General features: G+C 48.4%; 1 protein-coding gene across 11 annotated transcripts in view; it reads left to right on the top strand.

Annotated features, from left to right (window-relative positions):
• Positions 1–23,372, top strand: part of MYOCD (myocardin) — a 116,394-nt gene that overhangs the window by 71,119 nt on the left and 21,903 nt on the right. For 5 of the 11 annotated variants that reach the window (XM_075518974.1, XM_075518973.1, XM_075518970.1 and 2 more), the window contains exons 2-3: positions 17,238–17,303; positions 22,433–22,488. In XM_075518974.1, the coding sequence (XP_075375089.1) occupies positions 17,238–17,303; positions 22,433–22,488 (122 nt within the window). Of the gene's footprint in view, positions 1–6,378; positions 6,769–7,334; positions 7,446–17,237; positions 17,304–22,432; positions 22,489–23,372 lie in introns of those variants that run through there. The other 6 variants (XM_075518975.1, XM_075518977.1, XM_075518971.1 and 3 more) reach the window with 5 other exon arrangements.

Here is a 23,372-nt window from a genome sequence, read left to right as displayed (position 1 = left end):
GGGCTTGGGCAGTGTGAACTCTAGAAACACATGAAGACCTTGTGGAGGGTTTTACTATTTCTGGGCTATCTAACACAGATAGCCTCCAGGCAAATGGCTCAGTATCTGTGGTGTGATCTCAGTGCCTGTCCTCCTTGCCTGTAGTTTGAGGTTTATGAGAGACAACTTTTACCCCTGTTTCCCAAAGACATCAAGAATACATGTGGTCGAGGCTGACTCTCACATAATGACCAGCACAGGGAAACACCAGCTCTGGACTGTGAATTCAGCAGTTGAGTCATTTGTGGAGATGAGTCCTTTCTTAGAGGTTGCATCACCTCCTAAGAAACAGGCACGGACAGTGAACCAGGAGATTGCAAGGTTTGGACACTGGTATTCCCTGGAGGAGGAAAGGGAGAGGGAGAGGGAGAGGGAGAGAGGGGGAGGGAGGAGGGGAGAGGAGAGGAGAGGAGAGGAGAGGAGAGGAGAGGAGAGGAGAGGAGAGGAGAGGAGAGGAGAGGAGAGGAGAGGAGAGGAGAGGAGAGGAGAGGAGAGGAGAGGAGAGGAGAGGAGAGGAGAGGAGAGGAGAGGAGAGGAGAGGAGAGGAGAGGAGAGGAGAGGAGGAGAAGATGTCTTTCAACTCTTCTAAAATCTCAGCCTTTGTCAGTGGCATGGTTTTACAGGGCATAGTTTGTAGCTGTTCAGTTTTGGAGAGGGGAGAAAGGATTTCTAAGAGCAGGTCCTGGAATCAGCATCCTGGAACTTTGAATCTTCACCATCTCAGAAGCCTGGGGTCAACTAATAACATGGCCTCCCACCAGAGCCCATGTGCGTCTGATCCCTTCCCACACCTGCCTTAGCAGGGAGAGGCAGCAGTTTGCAAGACCCAGGCCAGACCTGTGGCATTGCTCCCCATGGAGGTACTCTGTGGGTACAGCATGTGTACTGTGTTCACAAGGCGGCAGAAGTTTCTCCTGGCCCAACCAGGCTCAGGCATTGTTTAACAATCTGGCTAACTGGCTTTCTTCATTATCACTTAATTCTATCACAGGCTTATCTCTGCATTAAACAGAGTGGTAAATAGCACACTGGGTTTTAATTAATTCTCTGAGAGGATGTCAGGCGGGTAGATGGCAGTAGGAACCCAAGTAGGGTGCCTAGTGGAGCTCATGAACTGGCTCGCTTCTCCCCTATGCGCCTGTGCAACTTACCTTACCTTACTTACCTGGTTTGCTAAGGGCAGGGCATTGCCCTCATTTGGGATAAACAATTGGCATACTGTGTAAAGCATCCCAAGGAGAGAGACATAGCCATTGAAAGCACCAGCAGAAGAGCAAGAGGTGGAAAGGATGGTGGGCAGGTAATAACATCTCCAGGGCCAGCAGTATGCTGGGCTCTGTCTTTCCTAGGAATGTGATTAAGGAGCTGTTAAAGTAGCATCAGAAGTGATTTTAGAAGAAATTTGTCAAATGAGTAGTAACAAATCTGTGGGACCTGGTAGTCCCAGAGGACTGCAGAACTCTGAAATATTGAAAGGAACACGTCTCTGCTGCTAAGGACAGTGTGAGACCCAACATCCTTATCTGCCATGGGTGGAGGAGGGGGGTAAATCTGATGCTTATTTTTATAAAAGGCTCCAGTGAGGACCCAAGAAACTATAAACGAGTAGATGTTCATTCCAGTTTGCAAATTTGTTGAATAGATTTAGCAGAAATATGGAGGAATTCTATGTATAAGTGTTATCATCCTCACCAATTGCTCAAAAGTCTTTGAAGTATTCACTGACAGTACGGATAATAGTGGGCCGAAGAATACAGCGGCTGTGGTTTCCACCAACTTTTCAATGAGATTTCTCCTCAGACATCTCTAGCTCCAAGCCTGTAGGTGGGAAGAGGAAGAGCCTTCCAGGGACTAATGACTTGTTAAAGATAGGAATAAATGGCCATTTTTCACATCCGAGTGAGGTAGTTTGTGAAGTGCCAAAGGAACATGTGCTGGGAGAGGGCTCCTCAGCAGAAAAGTTAGGGAAAAAGATTCAAAATTACTAAACCAGTTAGAAGTAAAACTTCCTGCAAACAGTTGCAGAAAGCTCTCTCCATGCTGAATGCCTGAAAGATGAAACATCAGATGAGATTCAACATCAATAAATGTAAATAACGCAGAGAGCAGGGAAGAGAAATGACCAGTCTATGCATCTCCACAGTCAAGAGCCCAGCATTAGCAATTACCACACAAAGAAGAGAGACTGAGGTCACTTGAGGCTTAAGAAATGACAGAGCCATGTCTAGTGGCTGCCAAAGTGGCCAGTACAGTTTCTATAGCCTTCTCAGAAGAGCACCTCAGTGCTTTCAGAGTGGTGGCTCCAACATCACCTAGACAGGGAGCTGCATGGAGAGAAGTGCCAGATAAGCAAGATCATCTTGACATGTTGTTTGTGCTGACACAGAGTTTCTCCCCAGCCTCCCTAAGAAAATTCTGGTTTAACCAGAAGGTGAGTTTTTAGATGAGATATATGCAGCAGTTTGAGCCCCTCGGTCGACATTTCAATCTTCCTGCTCTTCCCTTTCATTTTTGGTGTCGTGCAGCAGAGTGCCAATGCTGATTGTTGGGATCTGGGAGTTCAGGGGAAGGACTATCGGTGGCCAACAGGCTGTAGCTGACAAGAAAAAGGAATTAAAGAAAGCTGCAACAGTCTCATCCGCTCCCCCATGGGCTTGTAATGCCAGGGAAGAGGGAGCAAAGCCATAACACCAGCAATCCTGCACAGGCACTGGCATTCAGGACAGGCTCTGACATCTCTTGTGAGCAGACCCTGGCACTGAGAAACTCAAAGTGTGTGAGGGGATGCTTGGGTGCCTCACACAGCCAAATATCTGGTGTAAATGTTCTCAGACAGAAGCAGGCTCACTCTTTCAGCTAGCGGAGAACTACCTACGTGCCCTGGGATACATGGCCAGTACAACCTCCCATATGCAGTGCTGGTCTGACATGTGCCCTCCAGGGGAACTGCTCAGGAATTGTCTGCAGATTAATAAAGAATCCTGAGAAAAGAGTAGGGAGGAACAAAGGTATCCCATTAAAATGGAGGTCAGGCCAGCCAGGTGGGACACCACGTAAATCCCTTGCAAATTACCAACCAGGATGTGCCTGCTAAATCACTCTACACTTTGCATTAATCTGGGTGAACAGTCAGCAAACAAGTAAGTAGAAAGCTTTATTCTTAAGCATAGAAACCATCTCATCCACTTAGCCTCTGTACACACAGTGACTCAAGCTCAAGGAACCTGTGATCTTTGCATGACTCCATCTCCCAGGCTTCTGTGCTTGGGGAGTTTGCAGGGTTCATCCTCCATTCTGATATGAAAGTAAGGAATTTATCCACATCAAATGGGCTCTATCCACCACTTTGGCCATCCTCCCCAGCTGAGGCAGGCCACACACCAATTTCTTGATCATTCTGGGATTTTACTAACCTGTTGACTTTTTCAGCTGCACATTTTGCAGCCCCTACTCCATCTAAAAAATAATAAATATAGTGCTTGAGCTTTTTCCCTGTTGATCATTGCCCAAACTTTCTACCTCCTTCTCTTGTGTATTCCTGATTTTGACTCGTCACAATGCTTTGCTTCCTGCCTTGGAACAGTTCTGAGTTTTCACCACACTTGTGTGGCACCATGTGAATAATTCTCTGAAAGTCAAAAACTGCATTTTTTAATTGGTTCTGTTTTATTCGCTGCTTTAGAGGCCCCTCTAGACTGCTCTGAAAAATTAGGAGACCACAGCCTATATCCATCTCACCCACTAATCATTTTAGTAGTCCACGCTAGAAAACAAAAGTCCTTTGTCTTCATTTATCATTTAGGTGGCCAGTGCATCTCCATGAAAGAGGGAAGACTATGATACTCAAGGGCTTTAGGGGCCCAGAAGGCTCCTGCACTGTCTACATCCTTGATGTGGGGTCTTTCGGCAAGTCTTCTTCTATGCACGTGCCTCAGCAGAGACAAGGTGCCAGTTACGGAGGTGATGGGAAAAGCCCACCCAGCAGAGTGCCTTGCAGCAGGGGCCAGGCCTGTCCTGCCAGCCTCCTCCAAGCCTTTGATTTCAGGCTTGGAACTCTCGTGCCTGCACAGTGCACTTTGGGCAGCTCACTGCTCTTTGGCAGTCCTAGGTCATCCCTGCTGATGGCCTTTTACTACCACAGGGAGATTTATACCAAGCAGGATCACACCATGCAGTGTCTCCCTTGCACTCAACTCCTCTTCCACTGAACTCAAAAGACTGGAGATGGTAAATTTCAGGCAGAAAAGGACACGAACATGAACCACTCCAGTAGCAGCAAGAAGGGACTGAGGAAGCAGAGCTCATTCCCACAGGAAGACATAGCATTGGAGTGAAAAATTCCTGGAGACACTTCCTCTGGGCTGCTGGGTGACAAGTGCATTGTCATGGCTGATGTGGAACCAGGAACCCATCCATCACAGCTGCAGATAGTCCTGAAGAGATAGAGGGACAGATCCAGGGTGAGACCAGCACATGAGGCGCTGTATGGCCAGAGCCTCGTCAGGTCCAGCTAATGCACGATGGAGAAGACATTAGGAATCGGCAGGCTCCAAAGGGGGCAGGGATATCTGAGCGGGGCTTTGGCCAGCAGGGTCAGTAAATCTTATAGGAGTTTGCAACGCAAAAAACTACAAGAAGCTGCAATTTGAGACTGTGGGTGTCCATGAGTCCTGTCTTGTCCTTGAGCTGCTCATAGTGTGGTTCTGCTAATTGGTGGTGTTTGTTTCAGGATAGCACTACTTAGGAGGAGCAGTCCATTAGATGGGACATTTCAAACATAGTGGACTAAACATTAGGAAAGATTAGTAAGGAACAAGCCTCCTGGCCAGCTTGCTGGACACTGCAGTAAGGCTGTTTACTTACTCAGGTCCATGCTTGGAGATGAATTTATTTCAATAACCTCTTCCCCATCAGACATTAAGGAATATCCACTTCATCATGACGAGTATGATGAGGAAACCACATGTCCAGCCCACAACAGATAGAGGGCTCAGCTCAGAGCAGCCACATCGCACAGACTACATGAGGTTGAGGGACCCCAGCACTTCTCAGCTCTCAGTGGGGCACTGCTGGAATCAGAGCTTCTGGGGCTACTGGGTTTCTAAGGTATCTGACAACATGGGCCCTGGAGTCTGGAAGCCCTGAAATTCCTATCACGAAGCCAAAATGTATAAGACGACTTCCCAGAACCCACAGAATAAAAATAATAATAATAAAAAAAACCCAACTAAACAAGCAAAGAAAACAAACCCACACCAGGTCTGAAGGAGTTTCCAGGTGGATGCTTATGATCTAGCAGGAATCTAGGCAGCTTCCCAGGTGAGACCCATGTGTCAGGAAGCTGAGACCTGTCCTTGACTTAGCTTAACTTGTACCACTTATGTTACAAGGGAAAAGGTACCATCAGTTCATTTCCTTCCACTTACCTCAAGTGAACCAGACATGGGCTTGGGGATGGGGAGCCTCAAAGGATCTGCATCTCTTTACTTTGATTGTTTGCAAAAAGTATTTCTTCTCTGAGAGAATGTTTGGCAGGTGGAGAAGCATGCTCCATTGCAGCTATGGCTGTGCCCAGCCTCCTTGGGATTACAGTGCTCCTCTGTAGCACAGGAAACCTGAAGTCAAGATTTAGCCCTGCCTCATTTATTTGGCATTATTTTGAGTGTCTGTGTGTAAGAGAACAAGGACGTGTTCTGAGTGCCTGCAGCATGTGCTACCTGAGCCATAGCGTCTGTAGGCATCTCAAGTGGATAATCCTGCAGATGCAGCCACATATTGACAAAAGTGTGCACCAAGCAGCGCAGCTTTGGGCTTACCTACGCTGCAGGAGGGAATCGCAGCCAAAACACCTGAGCACTCCTATGCTCACTTTCAGCTTCCTAGCACAGCCCAGGATCTGTGCAGCCCAGGGCGCAGCCTGCTCTGTGCGTCAGCACCCAAACAAGCCGGACAAGGGGCAGCAGCAGCCGGAGTCACAGCTCTGTTTTCCGAGTAGCCACGTCCTCTGGCTCCCTGACAGGAAGGGCATCCCACACCGCACTCACACAGAAGGACCTGCACCCAGCTGTCCCCTCGCCCAGGACACTTGCCCTGACCGCAGCCCTTTCTTCATCTTAGGAGCGCACAGACCCCCAAAACCACACTGGCTGCCCCCTGCGTGGGAGCTGGAGGTTGCAGGGCCTGCTTCGCGCCACGCTGCAAAGAGTTAAGCCCTCGCTCTGTTGATATTTCTGAGCAGCTCCCAAAGTCGGCCAAGACGGGGAGCGCCCTGATTGGCTGCATACCGGCCGGTAGTAATTAGTATCAGATATCAAACTTCTGTCTTTGCTAAGACCCTTTCCGATAGTCGCTGCTCCCCGCTAGACGATGACATCAGCCAGGACACCCAGCTGCTGGTAGTAAACTCCGGGCGGGAGGAGGCTCCCGCTAGCTCCACGTTAATTAGTTCAACACAGCATAGGGGGAGCAGTTGGTGTCTGTGGAGGGTCAGTGCTGGATGGGACCAAATCTTTCAAAGCCACTTGCTGCTTCTTGCCAGCCGGCTGTAAAAGCACCCAGAGAGTCCAGGAGAGCTGGATGAATCCTGAGCACTAGCCGTGGTCTGGTCAGCTTTTCTCTGTGGAGGAAGTTAATGGTTTAAGTGAGGGGCGTCTGGATCTGGTCCCCGAGTCACCATGACACTCCTGGGGTCTGAGCACTCCTTGCTGATTCGGAGCAAGTTCAGATCAGGTAGGGGAAACCTTGAGATTTCTCTTAAAACTTCTCTCTCCGGCAAGCCATAGCCACAGGCTGTTTTGCATTAAATGTTTGGAAGCAGGATGCGAGCAAAATATTCAGGGGGTCGCAGAGCTGTCACGGCTTTGCTCTTAACAGAGGCTCTTCCGCAAGTGGAGAAACGTATCTTCCTTCCTCTCTGTTGCTTTTTTTTCCTGGTTTTTCATTGTCTTCAATTTATGTCTGTGGTTTATTTTGGTAAAACTGCAGTTCCCGGGTCTCCTGCCCTGGCCCTGCTGCAAAGGATTTGGGCAGGAAGCCAAAATGACATCTGGGATAAACAAGGTACCTAACACCGTCTGTATATTCCAGGTGCTCTTGCAGGTCCATCTGTGATAATTGCAGTAAAGACGGGCCTGACACTCTCTCTGACATGCAGGCAGCTGACTTTGTTCCATTAAGTTGTGACTAATTGGAGAAAAATGAATTTGAAGAAATGCGTCATTTTTAGAAGTAAAAATAACAAATGGAACATGAAAAGTATTTAAAGTGACATCATCAGAGAAATAAAACCAGAGCCACACAATTGATTGCCACTCTCAGAGGGTTTGCAAGGAAAACATGCCTCCGTCTCGTAAGTTAGGGGAAGCACCGGTAAGGGGCTTCTCAGAGGACATTCAGCGTGAGTGAAGGTGAGTGAAGGTGAACTATGGGATGGTCACTTCTAAATCAGACCCTCTGCTGGATATTCATGCCTTTATTCACTGGCTTATTTATAGTAAGTATGCTGTGTTTGTGAGTGGGTATCTTTACTTGTAATTTTTTTAATGAACATAACATACTGTAATATTAATGGTAATGTCAAAAAAGTGTTCTTGAGGAGCTTTCTCTGACCTTCCCAGAGGTGAAGTTCTCCCCGGGAATATTATCTGTGAGGATGTTCAGACAAACGAGCTGCATGTGCCGTATGGGACACTGTAAAATGGGACAGGGTAGTCACATTGGAACATGCACCCGATCTGGCATGTCACCCACGCCGTGTGTGTTTTTGTCTCCTCATGCATTGTAGATAATGAAATTAGAGATTTATGATACTGATGGTAGACATGAGTGGTGTTATCAGGATCTCTTAGATAGCTGGGTGGTCAACTTAAACTTTGTTTTCTCAGCAAATACAAAGTTGGCAGTTGGTTGAAAACCCAACAGTGTGTGTGCAAACACAAGTGTCCTAGTCTGGCTGAATTATATAAAACTTGGGTCCAGGGCTTTGGTGTGGTTTCCATATCGCTCTGATCTTACATTTCATTAGATTAAGTCATTCTTTAGATTTTGATGGTATATTATGGCACATTGCTGTTCATTTGAAAAAAATCTCAGTCTGTAACAATTCCTCCAGCAACTACAAAGCAACACTGCCACCTTTCTGATGAGAGGAGGATGGGCTGTGTTACATGTCCTTGCATTCTTTTCAAATGAACCAGTATTGTTTTTAAGGCTCATTTCTGGTTTATTTGTAAGCTGGCTTTATTATGGAACCAACAGTGGGATCTCTAAACATATTTTTCAAATGATTCTCCAGTAAAAGTAAACTTTGTGGGTCTTTGTGTCCATAAATTCTCGTGCCTTTCAGCATTTCTAGGGCAGTCAATTTGTGGGGCATTCTTTGGTTCATGACTTATCCCCACAACTGCCATCCCTCACTATTGCCTGGTGAAAGATAGGTTTCCCATTTGACAAGATTTCTCTGCCTATTTATTATGTTTGAGTCGGGCTTGCCAAAATCCCAAATGTGTGTCTGTGCCTCCCTCTCCCCACTACTGGGACCACTGCAGGTAATGTGGGACATGGCCACAGCACAACCCTGGTCATTGCAGTCTGTGAGACAGGGCAGGAAAGAGGGATGCTAAGGAATACAAATAAATCAATAATGTCGCTTTCAGTTTGCGTTGGATTTTTTAGTAACATGGGGAATAGAGAGGAAAAGCTAACATTTAATGGCTGAAGTGGTCAAATCTCTTTTATGTGCAAAGTTTCTATGGGACAGAGTTTCCTCTGGTGTCCCTGCTCCATGTGCAGACTTCGGTAGCTGTAAAGCCTCACAAGGATGGCAGGAGGTGCAGTGCTCTGATTTACTGTCCTCCATTCACTTGGAAGAGGGATGAACATCTCAACCAACCCATCGCCCTGCACCACACTCCCCTGCATGGCTCAGGGGCTGTAACAGGCTTCGGGACAGCAGCAGTTTACACAGAGGGCTGTGTAGCTTGCACGGAGCATGTGAAGGACAAGCCAGGAGGGATCAGACCGTGAAATGCCAAGCCCCAAGGAGCCATGATTCACGATGCACCGTTGCTTTGGAAATGGTCTTGCACAGGCAGGTGTGAGGCTTTGCTTGCTCCCCAGGTTTGGGAAGGATTAGCTGTGCTCCGTGACTCATGACAAGTTTGAATCCCTTTTGAAGGATTCCAGGCCAATGTTAATGAGGGTTGAGGTAAATCTTAATAACTAAACTTTTGCTGTCTCTCCATAGCCTGCACGCACTGAGCAGCTGAAAGAGCTATGTGTGTTAAAGGGTGCTAGAGTTATATTATTTGCTTGTTGTTTCCTCATCCCAGAATCCCTTTAATCGCTGTGGCACACAGCAGGCAGAAAGTGGGGCAAGGAGGTGGCAACTAGGAGATAGATGTCCCTCCTAGAGTGTCTTGAGGGTCAGCTTGCTTCCATCTGGCAGCATCAGTAGCAAGAAAAAGATTTTGTCCAGGAAAGGCTGATCTGGAGGAGGCAGCGGCTTTTTCACACAGCGCCCAGCAATCCTCCCTTGAGTCCCACAGTGTTTTCTCCTGCTCTTCTCTTTCCAGTGGTCCACAGTGAAGGACCAGCATAGCTGTGCAGCGTGAAGAGATGGTAGCTACCCCAGTGCAGGGCACCAGGAACCGCTTCAGAGGAAATAGATCAAATCACCAACATGCTGCAGGCCTTCAGGTTCCCCCTCCCCTTCCTCAAGGATTTGTGTGCATGTTTATTTTGTCTGTTTTGCCAAAGATAAATATACTGATCTGAGGTCATCCTGACAAATTTTGCAGGAATGATGATTCTTCAAGCCTGCCATGTTATCCCATGTGCTCCAATTATCAATGGGATTGCACTAAATCAACTAGGACATCTAAGGGCTGTTCCAGAAACATATTTAACTCTTCCCAGAAATGATCATTTATGTGATCTCCTGCTTTGAATACAAACCAATTGTACTCCAGCAGCAGAGAAGCGTTGTCATTGGACAGAGCAAACAAAGCTGGCAAATGCAGACTTAACCTTAACTCTGACCTTTTCTGTCCAGCGATACGGAAAGAGAGTTTAAAAGGCCAACATCTGCATAACATCAGCGGTAGTTCAGATAATTGGTGAGAAGTGAGAGTTTAACACTCTAAATATGGCTCTGCATGGCTTGGCATGGTGTAATATCCAGGCCTAATTGTGGACACATGGGTGTGAATTTGCAGAGAAGACTTTCCTGGCTCTGAGGAGGAAAGGATTCATACATAGGGCTTGAATGAAGCTGATTGAGGTGGGAGAGGATTTTATTCTGTCTGCTTCTGGTGGAGAGAGTGATTTGGACCAAAATCAGCAGGTTAAGAAAGGCAGAAGAGAGTAGGTCTTTGTAGGGTGTTAAGTCAAGCATTTTGGCAGAACCTTTATTTTCATTTTCCCGGTGTCCAAAGAAAGTGTGTGCATGTGTTTCCTTTCAGATCATGAACTCGTACAGTTCACAATCAGCGTGTGCATTCAAACCATCGCCTCTCTCTAACTGATGGCAGTGTTTTGTGATTTTGTGAAGTTTTTGTAAAACACTGACGATGTACATTGGTTTGTGCCTGGTTTTGTTTTCCCAATGTCTTATACCTCAGTTTTAGCTGACAGACATATGTTTCTCTGTCAGTCAGGCCTGTGTTATAGCACAGATTGAAACATACCTCACTGTGCTTGAGGAGAAGGATGTACGGGCTGCTCACAGGGATGCTGAAGGGATTACTCCAAGGAGGACTGTGACAGCACGTTCTCAGGAACATGGTGAGGTAGGGGTTGGACATTACGATGGGGTTAGCCCTCAGAGTTTCACAGATGGTTGTTCGTTAGTGGTGACCTGTGCCCATTTGGTCTGAGCTCCTTGCTAGCCAGGTGTGGTCCTAAGTCTTTTCCAAGGCACCTGCACGCCCGGACATGGGTTTAGAGATGTTCTCACCAATGTAGATGAGATTTTCAGTGCAGTACAACCTCCCAGGTAACACACAAATTCATAGCACATCTGCCTGGGAGAAGGTAAAACACTCCCACTCCGCAAGTGCTGAGCATCACCCACAGAGGTAAAGCTGGCTTGCCTGGGCCCCATTCCAAGGCAGTGCCTGGCCAGGAGAGGACTGACCAGGGCTTTCCACGGCTGTCCCGGCTGAGCGGTGCCATTTTCAGCTGTGCTGTGGCTGGCTGAGCTTCAGCTGTGCTCACACGGGTCCCACACAGGCCATGTTGTCAGAGGATAACATGGGCCTGGAGATGTGACGCTACATTGGCAGAGCAGATGGGCTGAGAGCCATGGAGGGGCTCAGAACAGAGACTGGCCAAGGTGTTTTTGCAAAACTGCAGCTTCAGAAAAGCAGGCCCTATGATGCTCTGCTGGACCAGTGCTTCACCCTGCTGGTGGTGGCACCCAGGAGGTTGGCTGGCCAGTCACCCAGCTCAGGGTGACTCCACATTCACCCAAGTACATCAGGAGCTTGATGTCAGCCCATTGCTTGGTCAGGAGAGAGCACCGCCTGCTCCCAGCTGCCCTGCCCATTTGGACATCCTGCTTTGAATACAGGTTCCTGCTCCTGATGCAGCTGCGAGAAACAGCCACAGCCCTGAGAAGGCCACAGGCGACATGACTGCACCCTGTCACTGAGCTAGTCCTGATCCTGTCCTGTCAGGACCTTGGGACAATCTAAGGCTCCCATGTGCATCTCCCCCTGGGCAGCTTCTCTCCCCCTGGCACACTCACGCAGGAAAGCCTCAGACATCATCTGTAAAGACAGTCTTCAAAGCCAGCAGCAGTCCTGCCTTTCAAGGGAGGCTGTGTATAAAACAGGGCCATTTTCTGCCAGCCAGTGTGTGAGCAGGGGCGAGTCACCAGGTTCCTCTGGTGCACACCATGGCCATGGACAAACACATTTCATGTTTGCTCAGCTGCTGTTTGACATACAACAAAGCTGCTGCTGTTGAAAACAGGAATCCCTCCTCCCCATCACTCCATTTCCAATGTGCTGCCAACTCCCCCCCGGCCCAGGCAGAGCAGTCCCCATCCTGTGCACCACTGAGCTAAAGGTTTTAGGAGCACCACATGCTCCTAAAACCCCAGCTCCTGGCCACGGAGGGCAGGAATGAGCTGCTGGGGTAGTTGACAGAGGGGACAGTGACTTGCTGCTGCTTATTTCAGTAGCAGTGCCAGCTTCAGTTGTTTGCCAAACTGCTGACTCCCATGATGGTCATGCACCTGGGTCAAACTGGCATAACGTGATGCTTCTGCTGGTCCTCTTCACTGCGCAGCCCAGGAGGACAAGCTCTGGTGCAAGGTGCAGGGAGCAGCAGGCAACTGCCCAACCATCAGTTCTGGTATCAGCAGTGACTTATTTCAGAGGAAGATGAGAGCATAGCAATTGCACTGGTTGCAAATGTGTTTCCCAACCAGAGCAAAGGTGCTGGCGCAGCCCAGTCAGGGTGGAAACAAGCAATTATGGGAATTTCACCTGAAACCACATAAGGGAGCTGGGAAGAGCTGAAGCAGTAGGGACTCTGCCTCAGTCACTCTCGCTCCCAGAGGGTCTGTCAGATAGGGACAGATGCTGGGTCAGAAGTCAAGAAGCAGCAATGGACCTGCAGCTCCACCTGGGCAGCTCGTCTCAGCCTGAGAGGCTGAGCTGAATGCTGAGAAAGCCTCGAGCAGCCTCAGAGTTTCCAGGCAACTTGCTCTGGCCACTATATAAGTGTTGGTGGGAAGGGATCCAGCCTCCTTCTTGGAGACAGACCGTCAAACACTAGATCAGGTCAGCTGTGGCTTTGCCTGCCTGCCCTAGTCCCAAGCCCTGCGAGAAGAGCAGTTCCCCCAACTGCCCTGGGCAATGTGCCTTGGTGCTGCTCAGCCCCCTGTACTGTTAAAGCAAATTCCCCAAAGAGAGGAGGGTGCTATGAGTCCTTTGGCGATGCCCCAGCATGAGGGATGCTCTGATGCAGATAATAAAAGTCCCATCCTGACCATCTGCTGAGAACTGGACTCGAAGTACCCCTGCAGATTGAAGCAGAAGGCCAGGTCTGCCTGCTCCTGGGGTGGAGGGAGGATTTGAACATGTCTCTTCCAGTGCATCACCAGGCCAGGCAAGGCCCAAGCTGTCCCCTTAGCTTCCTAAAGCTCTGAGGACAACTCCTAGGGAGGAGGATGACTCATGACTGCAAATCATGGGCAGTGCTCACAGCTTGGGCCACCAGAGCCAGCTGTGACTGATGCCAGAAGGTCTTCTCAGCACTGATGACACAGCCCTGCTGCAGAGGATGTTTCTGGAAGCTGTATCACTAAATGGAACTTGATGCTAACATAGAAGAGAGGAGTATTTCTAACAGAAAAAAAATCACAAGCAAAACCACTGGAATGGAGGCTCTGACACGCCTCACATCATCTAGGGAGGGATTTCTCATTGTGGGGTTCCACGGGAGGGAGCAGGATTGCTGAAAGCAAGGCTATCTCTCAGCTGATGGCAGCTGATGGTGCCAGCACAGCTTGGTACCACAGGGTGACCAGTGTGCATGACTGCTCCCTTGGGGCTAATTCTCACCATCCAAGTGGGTACAGACAGAAAACAGGGATGCTGGGAGTGTGGGACCAAGATTCTCACCAGCGGTACTCCAGTTCTTTGTAACAACTGTTCCCATGAAGTGTTAGCAAAGCAGTTTGCTTGAAAAATAAGAATATTCAGGAAAAAAAATAGTTCCCGTACATGGTGGGTGACAGCATCTTCTAAGTGAGTCACAGGCAGCAATCAGAGCTCAGGCCTCCAGACACATAGCAAAGGAAGACGACAGGAATGCAGATGGGGTCAGACACAGCTTCAACAGATTTCAAGTCCCCTTCAAGAAGCAGCTAGATGGTGGTTGTTTGGATGGTGCCAGGGGCTCTTCCAGCCCTGTTTTTAAGCATTGTTGGTTGTAAGAGAAAGGTGCAAGCCTTGAACTGGAATCCGCCAAGCTGCAAGCCGCAGCACTGACTCAAAGGCTGCTGAAAGTAGTGGCTGCTTTACGTCTTCCTGCAGGGAAGTTCAGTGTTATTGTCTGACACTGTTCACGGCTACATTTCTTCAGATGGTTTGCAACAGGATTTGGAATTTCACAGAGATGATATTTGGGAGTCAAGACATGCATCCTACTGCATAAGGAGGACCAGATCTGGATGAATATTCAGTGACTGAAATAACTGCTTCAACCATTGAGCTTGGGCTGCTCCTGGAAATGATCAGCATTTACACATGCTTGTCCTCACATCTTCTTCTCAGCTTGCCCTGAACAGACAAGGCTGGATAAACTTTTACTCCATGCCCTGTGGCTTAAGAATGGGCTGGGAAATTTGTAAACTCAGCATTGCCCAAGATGAGCAATATTTGATTGTTCATCTTGGGGAGGTTGCATGGCCTGCCCATAGCCACTCACACATGGAAGAGCTTAGCTCTCATGCTCAGAACAGTTTGTGTCACTGCTGGATCACAGCCTTTATGCTTGTCAGCATGAAAAAGAATTTGGAGACCTTTTCTCCCTGCACAAAATTATCATTGAATAATATCAGGTCCCCTCTGTGATGGTCTATCTACAGTGCTTAGCACAGGAGACAAAGGAGAGGCTGTTAGCTGGAGCATGGACCAGCTGCGATAGGGTAGGCTCCCCGGATTGTGCACTGTTTGTTGGAAGGTAGTAGGATCTGGGAAATTTGGGTTCCTGAGTGCTGCTCCGGCACCCCAGCAAAGGGAGAGCTGTGGCAGTGAAACCTATACATGTTTTCATCACTTCTTGCATCAAGGCAGATGCTGAATCTTATAGCCACCACACTGGAAATCATCATCACCTTCCAAGCTTCAAGGGAACTTGTAACATCTCCTTTTTCTCTAAACTGGCCTGGCTGACAGCTGACTGCACCCTGAGGCTGTTGAATTATTTGTCTGCTAAGAAGGGCTGTGAAATAAGCAGAAGAAGCAGAGAATGTGGGCTTTGAATGCACGGTCATCTGATTGATAGCATCCCCCTTGCTCATGTGGATGTGGTGTATCACTTGGCCTGGCTGTGTCGGAAGTTGAAGTGAAATGGTGCAAAGAATTTGGCACACATGGGAGCTGTGAAGGGAAGTGATGGAGCATATTCGCTTGGAATATTTTACAGCTAGGTTGGGCAGATTGCTGTGTCCTTGGCAGGATGTTGTATGTATGTGACTCTAGAAGTCTTTGCTATCTCTGATTCCCATTTGATGATGGGATGTTGTGTGTAAATTGTCTCAGTTTAAGGCAGATGCTCTAATGTCTGGAACACTGGACCAGGACCTAGGAGAGCAGAGAACCATTCTTGGGTGAGCTACAAAGCTTCTTCATTCTTGGACAGTTTCCAACCTCCCTTAGCTCACCTGTTCTATAAAGATACATTTCTTCCTCGGGGAAAGTGCAAAGCTCTGCACGGTTGTTCAATATTGTGACTGTTCATGAAGAAGGCCCTACACAGAGAAACTGGGATCCACATCACCCAGTGTAAGATACCTACCATGAGCCAGTTACCATTAAACTGCCTCTATAGTCGAGGAGGAAAGACAAGCATTCCTAAAGCACGGACTGACTAATTTGGTTTTGAGGTCCCTTGAGGAGGGAATGCAGATAACTGGGTCAGATGTAGATACCTACAGTGCAGGGGGTCTAAATCCATGTCCATGGGCAGAACCAGCATGAACTGAGGGTGGTGCCATGGGGCAATGGAGGGCTACAGACTTCCCTGGCAGCAAGGTTTGCCAGTGACTTCTAGCTACCAGGTTCACTCTGGCATAAGGGGAACAGCACACATGCAGACTTTACCGGGTACTGGAGGCTACATTTTTCCCTTACAGCAAGAATCTGTCTGTGGTGTCCTAAGAAGTGCCTGAATTTGGCAGGAGATCATTGTCCCATGTGAGGCTTTCACTAAACATTTGCTTTGAATGACACATGGTTTGCACATGTTCACACACCAAAATACAGAACTGTGTACAAATTTAGGACAGAAGGAACCTGTGGAAGTCTGTACTCCTACCTCCCATTCAAAGTAGGGTCAACTTCAATATTAGATCAGGTTGCTCAGGATGTTGTCCAGGCAAGCTCTGATCATCTCCAGGATGGATATCCCACAGCAACTCTGGGCCCCTGTTCTTGGCCTGCACACTTACGGTGACTTTTTTTCCCTAATAACCAATCAGAATTTCTCTTGCTGCAACTTGTGGCCATTGCCTCTTCTTTTATTGCCGTGCATCCCTGCGGGGAGTCTAGCTCTATCTTCTCTAGAACCCCGTTTTAGATGTACAGTCCCCCCTCATGTCATCAGGATGCTTGATTTCTCTGATACCTCTTAGCCATTTTGAGTGTTCTTCATTTTTGTTCCTCGCCCTTATGCCTGAACAAATCTAAAAAGCAACCAAAAACCTAGACACACATCCCAAATCTTAGAGTGCACACGGATACTTGGATGTGGCCAAAATGCAGGCCATAATGTCAAAATCATTATCTTCTGCGTGGTTTCTCTATGGCCTGCACCACTGTGCAGACCTCAGTTTGCTTTCATGTTTCAGTTGTGTCTGGGAAGCAGGCACCAGTGGCAATGAATCCATAGAAGATGATACCATGGGGACTATCTAATAAACAATAAAGCACAAAAGACCTTTATGGACAAAGTATTTACCATATTTATCATTTCTTTCCAAAATCTCTGAACTGACCTTACTCCACTTGCTTGACTTATAAGAGGTCCTTCACCCTCCCAGAATACAGGGTGGCAATATCCAGCTGCAGGACGTAGTGCTGGACATTCAAACCCAGCCTCCCTTCCAGCCAGCACCCTTTGCCCACACATGGACTCTCTCTCTGAGCAACTCTTTGAGCTGAAGCCATGGTCACCTGAGGCTGCTATTACAGGTGCCAGGCAGGGATCAGTCTGTCCCAGGCGCTAGGGTACTGCCTGCACCAGAACCAGCCCTGCCCTGCTCATCTGTCTGCAAAAGTGAGGTCTGGGTCGGTGCAGGATCCTTGGCTTGGAGCACTCTGCTGCACTAAGGCTAGTCCAGCAGCAGCAGGGATCAGTGCCAGGTCTCTGTGCCACACACAGACCCCCGGCACATCTTCCCTGGTAAGATGTATTAGTACCTCGGGAAAATTCTGCATCTTTTCCTGACACTCTCTCTCTCACAGTTTTACAGCTACGGCTTCAGCAGAGAAGGACCCGTGAGCAGCTGGCAGACCAAGGCATCATGCCACGTGAGTATCTTTTTCTGCCTTTTTCACCCACTCCTGGCTCAGAGAGGCTGTGTCCATCTTGGGCACTGCTGGGGCACCGTATGGCACCAGCTGCCTGCTCAGACCCACTCAGCTCTGAGCAGATTGCTACCAGGGGGAACTTTGCTTCGTGCCCTGTAGAAATATTATGGTCCCTGGTGCTGTACAATGGTGCCCAGTATTTGCCACACAGATTATAATGCCACTACTCAAACTGAAGTTAGGAGAGATGCTTAGCTTACACCATCCAAAAATTCAGCTGCATAGCTCCCTGTCCTATAGGGAGGGCAGGACAAGCCCTTGTAGCAGGACAAGCATATCCAACTCCAAGCAGAAGAGTCACAAAGCTCTTCATGTAGGCAAGGGCAGAGAATCTCATGTCATCCTGTAAAAATCAGGAACCTCTGTGGCAGGATCAGACCCACAGAATGAGGAAGAGGTAGAGAGGGCTCAGTCCAGGAGGCTGTGGAAGAAGGAAGTGGTGGATAACCGCCTTGGCCGCAGTGCGGAGAGGCAGCCCCTGGATGAGTGAGACATACCCAAATCTGTGCCTGTGTCCAGCCAGGAACCCACAGGGCAGAACTGTCAGTGTACACTTGAGGCCAATGAAACCCCACCTGGACCTGCCTGCTGCAGACCGCCAAATGGCTGGTGATATCCATGCTTTCCCTTCTCTGACCACATTCATCCTTGCTAACCTGGCATTCAAGCCTGAAGGACAAACTCCAGGCCAGTATTATCATGTAAACATTCAGCATCAGAAAGCCAGATGTTAGAGCCCAAAAAGTAAGTGAACAAAAATGATCCCCTTGTGCACCTGCATGTGTATCATGAAACCTGTAGCACCACTGGAGAAATGATGCTGGGAGCTCAGGCCTGCTCAATGGATAATTCCATCCTGACCTAGCCTCAGGCTCCATGTGCATGACTCTGTGATTATCTGGGACCCAGACAGAGGATTATCCTTTCTGTCTTATCAAGGGCCCCTTGGGTTCACTGCTAAGACCACAACTTCCCAAAGGCTGTGTCACTTTTGTCTCTTCTGGCTAACCTCAAAGGCTGTGATGCAGCTCTTGTCTAAACAGCAGAACAACAACTCACTAAGAGCATGGCTCTAGCACGGCTTGCTGCACCCTGCCTGTCCCTCTGCCCTTCCCATGTAGCTGCCTTCCTAAAGGACCATGTCAAGGTAGCCAGCAACACACACCTTCTCAATACAGTATTGTTAACATCAAGCAATAGAAAGCAAAGAAAACTCGATCAGGATGACAAAAATCATGACTATCAAAATGATCACATGGTTTTAAGACTGATAAATGCAGGTTCTTTTCATGTTTCTTCTGTTTATTTCTTTAAGCGTTCAGATTTTATGCTGCCTGCCACAAAGGGCAAGCATTTTGATCACAGGTCTCCAGGAGCTGGAGCTTTAAGCAAAATACTGTGACATTTGTAATAGCATTGCAAGCATTGGCAATACAGCCAGTGGCCAGAAATATGCCTAACATCTCCTGAACTGCTAAGTCCACTGTAAAAATGGGCACACTCAGATAAGGTGCAGGACACCCCACTGCACATGTATGGAGCGGTAGTGCCAAGTGAGAGGTTTGAGTACCTGACGCTGCTTTGCAGGGCCCAGTGCATGGGGCTGTGCTTTTACAAATGGCACCTAACCTTTAAAACCTTACACGTTGCAGACCACATATTAGGCCCAAGTTATTTGGTGGCAGCTGAAGGGTATTTTTCTGTTATCTACTGCTTCTTTACACTCCCAACTTCTAGGCTGAAATTCTGCAGTCTGGTTTCTGTCCAATAAGGCCATTTTGGGAAGCTTGAGCACAGTTCACTCACTCAAAGTAACAGAAGAAAAGGCACTTCTGCAATTATAAGAATAAACATGCAGAATTTAACTGCTGAATTTGACCTCAGGAGGAATTGTCAGATGTTAGCGTTCAATACATGGGAGCCGCAGCCAGCTTCCCCATAGTTTGTGCATGTGCAGTCACACCTTATGAAAAACAAGTCTTTGTTTAACCATATCTCGCCATGCCCTGTTGCGTCTGAGGACCAGCAGATGAGGTGGGCTCTAGGAGGTGCACTGGGACAGGATTTCAGTTCGCATGCATTGCAGGAGGGCGAGAAATGAATCCAAATGGCTGTAACCCACAGTGGTTGAGAATAACCCTTCTAGAAGGAGAAAAGATGGGCATTGCTGGTCTCCATGGTAAGAGTCAGGTTTGGTACCAGGCTTGGAGCATTCACTTGATCCCACATTGCACATCAGATTTTGCACAAGGATTGTTTTCAACCCATTGCATGCATTTTCTGCTGATATAATACCAGGACAGAGAAACTTTGGTTTTCTAACTGATCCATTTTATACTGAGACCAGAAAAAGAGATGGAAGGTCAGAGTAACAGAATAGCATTGGATAAAAGCTTTGAGGGCTTGTAGAAGCCCTTGTAGGAAGGGAGTTGATGACCATATGCAGAGCCTGCTGAGCTGTTCAGCAGTGCAATTATAGCACAGTAAGTGCTATAACTTACTGGAGTAAGTCCTAAGAAGCTGGCTGGTTTTTGGTATCCAAGAGAATACTGCAAGGAGAAGTATCAGTGTTATCTGAGCATAGTGCAGTGAGACAGAGCCCAGTCTGTGTTCGGATTGACTGGGAAAGATTAATGCAATTGCATACCTGAGCTCTGTTTACACTCCCTTGGATGTTCCTCTAAGAAATGTGAAACCTTCAGATGGTCCCATCACTGGAGAAGGCAGGAAACTGCCTAAAGGAGGATAGTCAGCTGCAAAAGGCAGTAGCATTGCACAAGACTTCAGGTTCAAAGCTGGACTCTGATTGTCAGATGTTTTCAGGTTGTAAATTGAACAACTGGCTGGCAAAACAATCAACGCTACTGAAAAAGGCTCTACAAATAGAGACAGGCACAGACTGGTGGGCAAGAGAAACCTCTGGGTCCCTTCAGCCCTGTGACTCTATGTATGGAGAAGCCTTTGAAAGCAAGGAGAGATCCAGTTTCATTGAGATACAGTCATGCTCCTGATGCATAGGAGTGCAGGTGAGAGCAGAGCCTGTTCCATTCTTCAGGCTCACTGAGTAGGAAGTCTCCAGTTCATGCAACAACACACGCAGTTTTATTGTCCTAGTGAAACTGGTACAGACCCAGCAAAAGCATTTTAAATCAAAGGCATCCGTGTGGGGTCACTCGCAGAAGGGCAGGCTTTAGGGCTGAGCGGGGAAAAACCCTTCTTCAAGCCCTGCACAGATGCCTGCCCTGAACCCCAGCCAGACCCTGCTCACCTACCCAAAAGGAGGGGGAGGTAGCTTGCAGGATCAAGGATTCCTCAAGGCAAGGTTCCCCCTACTATGATGGGCTGCAGAAATAGCTGCGCTTGAAGTAAAGACCCTCTTGCTGTATGCAGCCACCATCTCGTCCTTTAACCCAAACCTTAGAGGCAATAGGCCTAAGATTATCAACACCAAGCACAGCAGATCTGCCCTGTTGCCTCCAGACCCTCAGCCATTTCAAGCTGACATGTCATGCCCTGACAAGTTGTCGAATAATCAGTGCTAGCAATGTCTTTATTTGTTTTGCAGACTAATACAAGCTGCAGCATCCACATAATTCCTCCAAAAATTTTGGTAAATTACTAAATTCTGCAACATTTTCCTCTTTAATAGCACGGCATTTGGTCAATGCCCAGAGCACACTCCCAATTTCAATACTTCACAGTGAGCAGGGCTGTAAAAGTCATTTCTCTTGCTAACTTCATTTTCTTGTGTGCACCATTTTGTTTTGCTTCTGATTAAACCAGCTGTCACAAGTCCTCATGGCTGCTCACCAGAGCATGGAACAGTAACGCTAGCTTGTCTGTGTGTCCGCTTTCCAAATGTTAGGAGCAGGAATGTGCCTTCTGTGCTTTACTGTGATTCACTGGAGGTTACGGGGGTTGCCCTGGGTGTTGCCTACCAAAAGCCAGTTCAGCAAGCCCCCAAACATTTCCCAGCTGCCCCCAGTCTTCCCTTCATCCTCCTCTAGACTGATGGAGGGTAACGTGTCCTGTGTGAAAATAATTTCTGTCCTTATTGGATCCCATTCAGTAGATGGAAAGGGAATTCTTGTTGCCAAACAGAGTGGTAGCAGACTGTTTTTGTGGGTCAGGACACCTTCCTCTTTCCTATCCCAATGGGAACAGTTAATTTTTCCTGCTTACACAGCCAGAAAAGAATTTTTGCAGGATCTGAGAAATATTAACCCCTTCACCATGCAAATTCTGCTCCTATTTCTACTGAACCAGAGTAAACAAGGAAATGTGCAAGGTTCTTCATGACTCCAATACAGACTGCTCCATGGGACTGGTGTTCACTGGTCCAAGAGCCAGGGATCATTGGCCTTTTTTTGGGAGCTCCTCTGGGTTAAGCCTCCTTGGTGTCAGGAGATGCTGAGGTCTGCTGCCTGGTAGCTGGCCGGGAAGCTGCCTGCCCAGGGAGGTCCCACGTCACACAGATGCTTCTGAGCAGAGGACAGGACAAATGTCCAGTGAGACGTGGAGGGGTAGTCAGTGATAGAAGAGGGACAAGGGACCACAGCTCCAGGGCCTTGCCTTGAAATGGAGGCTGCGCCCACATGACCACATGAGGCGAGGCAGGTCTTTTCAGTTTTCCTGCTGGCCTCAAGCCTCAGACATCTGCAGGTTTTACTTGCAGATGAAGTCCCCTCTCATGTTGTTGCTCTTCCCAGATCTGTCTTCTGGGGCTGTGGTGCCTTCCACGACCTGCAGGAAGCACTCCAGGGAAAAGCCGCATCTGCTCTCTGACGTGTCCCACAGAGCACTATGTTTCAAAGCCTGCACCCCCTCCCTGCCCATATGCCTCCTGTGCTCCCCATGCTCTCCATCCCCCCTGCTCTCTTGCCATGGACTGGCTGAGAGCACGGGATTTCCCAGAGCTTTCCTGAGTTATTTTTAGTCAGCGCAATAAAGAGAACGGCTAGTTTGTGTTGCTATTTTTATAGCACTCATTAAAATGCTGTTGCTGAATATCCTGGTGGCTGCTTGCTTCTGCTCCTGTGCTGACTGCTCCTCTTTCTTTCCTGTTGCAGCACTGAAAAGCCCATCCGCATTCCATGAACAGCGAAAAAGTCTGGAGCGAGCCAAGGTAACTCCCGCAATCATCCCAATGAGGGAACACGTGGGCTCGCTTTGCATGAGTTGCGGGGTTTGAAAGCACCTTCCACCACTGTCCCCTCCTCTGGCATCCTCCATTCAGGCCCTGTGGCCAATGATGAGGGTCAGGGCATCTCCCTTGCTTCCAGACATGGTGGGGCCATGCCACGGTTCACAAATGCTCTAGAACACCCTTCTCCAAGCAGGGAAGGTTTAAAAGGGCAGAGGGGCCACCTGTGCCCTGAGCTATGGGGTTTCACAACAGCCCCTGGGTTTCACAAGAGGCTGTGGGCAGGGTGTAGTTCAGCACGGCATTGGCAGTCCTTCCAGTAAATGTCCCACCAGCTGAAGTGCTGTTTTCCCCTCTGGGCCAGGTCCACAGCCTGCTCCTCACTGTGCTGGCTGCTCTCCACTCCTGCTCAAGTCAGCAGGGTAGAGCAGGGCCAGCAGCAAACAGGACTGAGGAAGCCTGACTATTTAGCAAGTGTGCAGGAGGAATGCAGACGCCGTTTGTCACCTGGAGCAAGTCCCCAGGGAGCTCACACTTGTCATCAGACAGGAGCCTGGCTTTTAGCTCAGCAATGCAGCTTGGCCATTACGACACACAAAGTCCAAGTGGCTAAGTGGGCCAGGCTCCCACCAGCCCCATTATCTAACTGCACTCAGGCTTCCCTAAATATTGCTGAAGGCAGAGATAAGATAAGTAGCCATTTCCAGAACACATCGAAACTCTGTGATGTGATCACTTTTTGGGAAATCACACTGGTTTTCCAAGCACCTGCCATCCAGCCTTGACCAAGCTGGAGGGATGTGCACAGAAAAGGGAACGATCAGTCATGTAGGTTTTGCTTGAACACAAGAGTTTGTTCCATTAAT

Source organism: Mycteria americana, chromosome 16, assembly GCF_035582795.1.
Source record: "Mycteria americana isolate JAX WOST 10 ecotype Jacksonville Zoo and Gardens chromosome 16, USCA_MyAme_1.0, whole genome shotgun sequence".
Lineage (NCBI taxonomy): Eukaryota > Metazoa > Chordata > Aves > Ciconiiformes > Ciconiidae > Mycteria > Mycteria americana.
Note: the sequence above shows the minus strand (reverse complement) of the source record. Positions and strands in the feature narration are given on the sequence as shown.